General features: G+C 42.7%; 1 protein-coding gene across 1 annotated transcript; it reads right to left on the bottom strand.

Annotated features, from left to right (window-relative positions):
• LOC144277970 (olfactory receptor 52R1-like) lies at positions 1–948 on the bottom strand. Its single transcript, XM_077839027.1, has one exon. The coding sequence runs from the start codon at positions 946–948 to the stop codon at positions 1–3; it is 948 nt and encodes a 315-aa protein (XP_077695153.1).
• Between the last annotated feature and the right edge of the window lie 2843 nt (positions 949–3791).

Raw genomic sequence — 3791 nt, 5'->3', positions numbered from 1 at the left:
TTAGGTCCATTTATGAGTAAAGAGCTGGATCAGCCTGTCCCAGATCTGTTTGGTCCTCACCCCATAGATTATGGGGTTTAGCATGGGGGGCACCAGAAGGTAAATGCTGGCAGTGAGAACATGGAAATGCAGGGCCATATTCTTTCCAAAGCGGTACGTGAGGGCAGAGAAGAGACATGGGATGTAGAAGGCTAAGATGGCACAGAGATGGGAGCCGCAGGTCCCAGAAGTCTTGAGACGGGCATCCTTTGTGGGGAGATGAAAGATGGCCTTGAGGATCTGGGTATAGGACAGAGCAATAAAAATCATATCCAGACCAAATACACAGAATACCACAGAGAGGCTGTAGTAATTACTGACATGGATTTCAGTGCAGGCCAGTTTAACCACGGCCATGTGCTCGCAGTATGAGTGGGGTATGATGTTGGTTCTGCAATATGGCCACCGCCTTGCCACTAGAATAAAGGGGACCACGAGCATGCCACCACGCAGTGCCACGCCCAGCCCGATCTTGGCCACCAGGGGGTTTGTCAGGATGGTGGAATGTCTCAAGGGATCACAGATGGCCACATAACGATCCAAAGCCATGGCCATAAAGATCCCAGACTCCGTTACTACGAAACAGTGAATGAAGTACATCAGGGTGAGGCAGGCACTGAAATCGATCTCTCTGGAATTGAACCAGAAGATCCTCAATATTTTGGGCAAGGTGGACGTGGACAGGACCAGGTCGGTGACAGCCAGCATGCAGAGGAAATAGTACATGGGCTCATGGAGGCTCTGCTCCATCTTCACAATGAAGAGAATGCTGAAGTTCCCCAAGACGGCTATGACGTACATGGTGCAGAACGGGATGGAGATCCAGACATGGGCCGCCTCCAGGCCAGGAATGCCCAGCAGGATGAAGGTGGAGGGGTTGGTGAAGTCGGTTGTGTTGGCATCTGACATGGAGTATGGGAGAAATTGTCCAACTCTGAGGCAGAATGGTGTCTCCTGTATGTACCATATGTTTCCCTCACTTAATTTATGCCCCCAGAATCCAGGATGATAATCACAGTAGAAATACCTGGAGGGAGAGACAATGTTAGCCCTGGGAGCTGTTTTCATGGTGAAGCAGATTTTTCGCTCTTCGCACACAGTAAAATGACATTGCCATTTATTCAGAGAAAATAATTATGAACCACTGACCCTGCTAATGCTGGTTCCCTGTTTTATGGTGCTCCATGTGTCAATAATTCCTACACATCGTGGTGTGGGAAACTTTAATAGGCACCAACAGGAAACATAAGCGTGGATACTTGTTATCCCTCATTGTTGCTTAATTCAGTGAATGGCAGACTAGAAAACCCATGTTGTACTGAGTTTGCCATTCAACCACTCATGCAAAATCTGAGAGTGGAAGGAACCAAAGCTTTGCTAAGAGTTGTGTCCGGGGAAACGTTTGAGCTAGGACACATCTCAGGGAAAAGAGACCTGAGCTCTGTGGAAACACCTCCTCATTTGCAGTCGTAGCCAAAAGAAGATGATGTTCACATGCTTATGGAATAGGGTGGGGAAAACCCTGCTGTAGGACATGCACTGAGTGTTGGTCACTCAGTCTCTATAAAGGACACAGTAGATATAATGGGGGTTTCCAAGGGAGTCTATAAGAACGGGGGAAGCTGCCATAGGTAGACAGAATGAACATTCTGGGACTATTTCGTTTAGAGAAGAGACAAAGAAGGGGGCATGTGATAGAGGAGAGAAAAAAAATAAAGAATGGAACTGATTCCATTAAAATGGACTAACAGAGAACATTTCGCTACCATTAAGATCTATAGAAACACGTTTCAGAATAACAGCTGTGTTAGTCTGTATTCACAAAAGAAAAGGAGTACTTGTGGCACCTTAGAGACTAACAAATTTATTTGAGCATAAGCTTTCGTGAGCTACAGCTCACTTCATCGGATGCATTCAGTGGAAAATACAGTGGGGAGATTTATATACACAGAGAACATGAAACAATGGGTGTTACCATACACACTGTAACAAGAGTGATCAGGTATGGTGAGCTATTACCAGCAGGAGAGCGGGGCGGGGGGACCTTTTGTAGTGATAATCAAGGTGGGCCATTTCCAGCATTTGACAAGAACATCTGAGGAACGGTGGGGGGGTGGGGATAGTTTTACTTTGTGTAATGACCTATCCACTCCCAGTCCTCTATTCAAGCCTAAATTAATTGTATCCAGTTTGCAAATTAATTCCAATTCAGCAGTCTCTCCTTGGAGTATAGAAACAGTGCTTCAAAAGGGCTTCTTCTCCAAAGCTGAGGCAAATTATCAGCAAAACTAATTGGGAGGAAAATATTAGACAGAAAACCGGGAATGAAAATTGGGAGTTCTTTAAGAAGAGTTTATTAGATTTTTAAAATGTCACAATTCCACAGTCAAGAAGGTGGACAACTTTGGCTCAAAACCTGGTTCAGTTACAAATTTATTTATTTATTAAAGGTGAAAAAAACAATTTTTTAGAAATGGGGGGGAAGGAAAATATATAGAAAGCAATACATATTAGAAGCTATGAAAATTGATAAGGGACCTTAAGGAAATCAGGGAAAAATCCGTTCTTGGAATGGCTAAGGATCACAAAAAGGAGGTTTTTAAGCATACTAAGAACAAATGAAATCCTAGAAAAGGCATAGGGCAATTATGTGTTCAAGAAATAGTTTTGTTCTGCATTCGGAAAGAAGCGGTATGAGGTATTCATATCACTAGATGATGAAATACTTTCCAGTCCATTAGCTGTTGAGGAGGATATAAAACAGCATCTACTGAAGAACCTTAGAATTATGAACGATCGATTAACCACACAGAGATTTGGAATGAGAAGAAAGCAATCAGGCAGTAGCAAGCCAGAACAAAAAGAAGGGAAATTCAGGACAGTAAACTATTACAAAATAAAGGGAAAAAAAGATATGACAAGGTTATGATACAAGGGAGAAGATGGTACAGGATTAGTTAAAAATAATTTAGGAATAGAATTAATGCCAGTCAAGAAAATGGTTTATGGAAAACAGGTCTTGTTAAATGACATCAATTTTAAATTTTATAGAGCACGTGTTAAATAGACTAAAAACTGGCTAACTGACAGATCTAAGAAAGCAGTTGTCAATGGGCCATTCTCAGTAAGTAGGGCTGTTTCTAGTGAGGTTTGGTAGGTATCCGTTCTACGTCCAATGCTATTCAATATTTTCATCAATGATCTGGAAGTAAATGGAAAATAACTGCAGATAAAATTTGTAGACGATCTGAAGATTGCAACAGTGGTCAAAAAGAGACGGCCAGGGCAGGAATAATGATTGATCTGTAATGTTTGGTGAGCTGGTAAATGCAAACAAAATGTTTTAATGCATTCAAACAGCCTAGGACACTCTTTTATCAAATGCTGGGGTCACTGTGGACAACCAGCTCATCGTGAACTCTCAGTGCGATGCTGTGGCCAAGAGGGCTGATGCGATCCTTGGATGCATAAACAGGGGCATGGTGAGTTGGAGCAGGGTAAGAGTTTTACCTCTGCACATGGCATTGGTGAAACAAACTGCATCCAGTCCTGGGGTCAACATTTCAAAAAATAGCAGATGGTGCAGAAAAGATCCACCAAAATGACCGGAGGCTGGAGAAAATGACTGACACAGAGAGAAACTTAAAGAGCTTTATCTATTTATCTTATCAAAAGGATGATCAAGTGGAAACTTTCATGGGGAGAAAATCGTGGGTACTAAAGTGCTCTTTATCTAACAGAGAAAGGCAGAG

This window comes from Eretmochelys imbricata, chromosome 1 (genome assembly GCF_965152235.1).
Source record: "Eretmochelys imbricata isolate rEreImb1 chromosome 1, rEreImb1.hap1, whole genome shotgun sequence".
NCBI classification, from domain to species: Eukaryota; Metazoa; Chordata; order Testudines; family Cheloniidae; genus Eretmochelys; species Eretmochelys imbricata.
The sequence above is the reverse complement of the archived record's forward strand: the minus strand, read 5'-3'. Positions and strand labels throughout refer to the sequence as shown.

What these genes read in the sequence shown, in the direction of transcription:
- LOC144277970 (XM_077839027.1), bottom strand. Translation starts at nt 948, where the DNA reads ATGTCAGATGCCAACACAACCGACTTCACCAACCCCTCCACCTTCATC.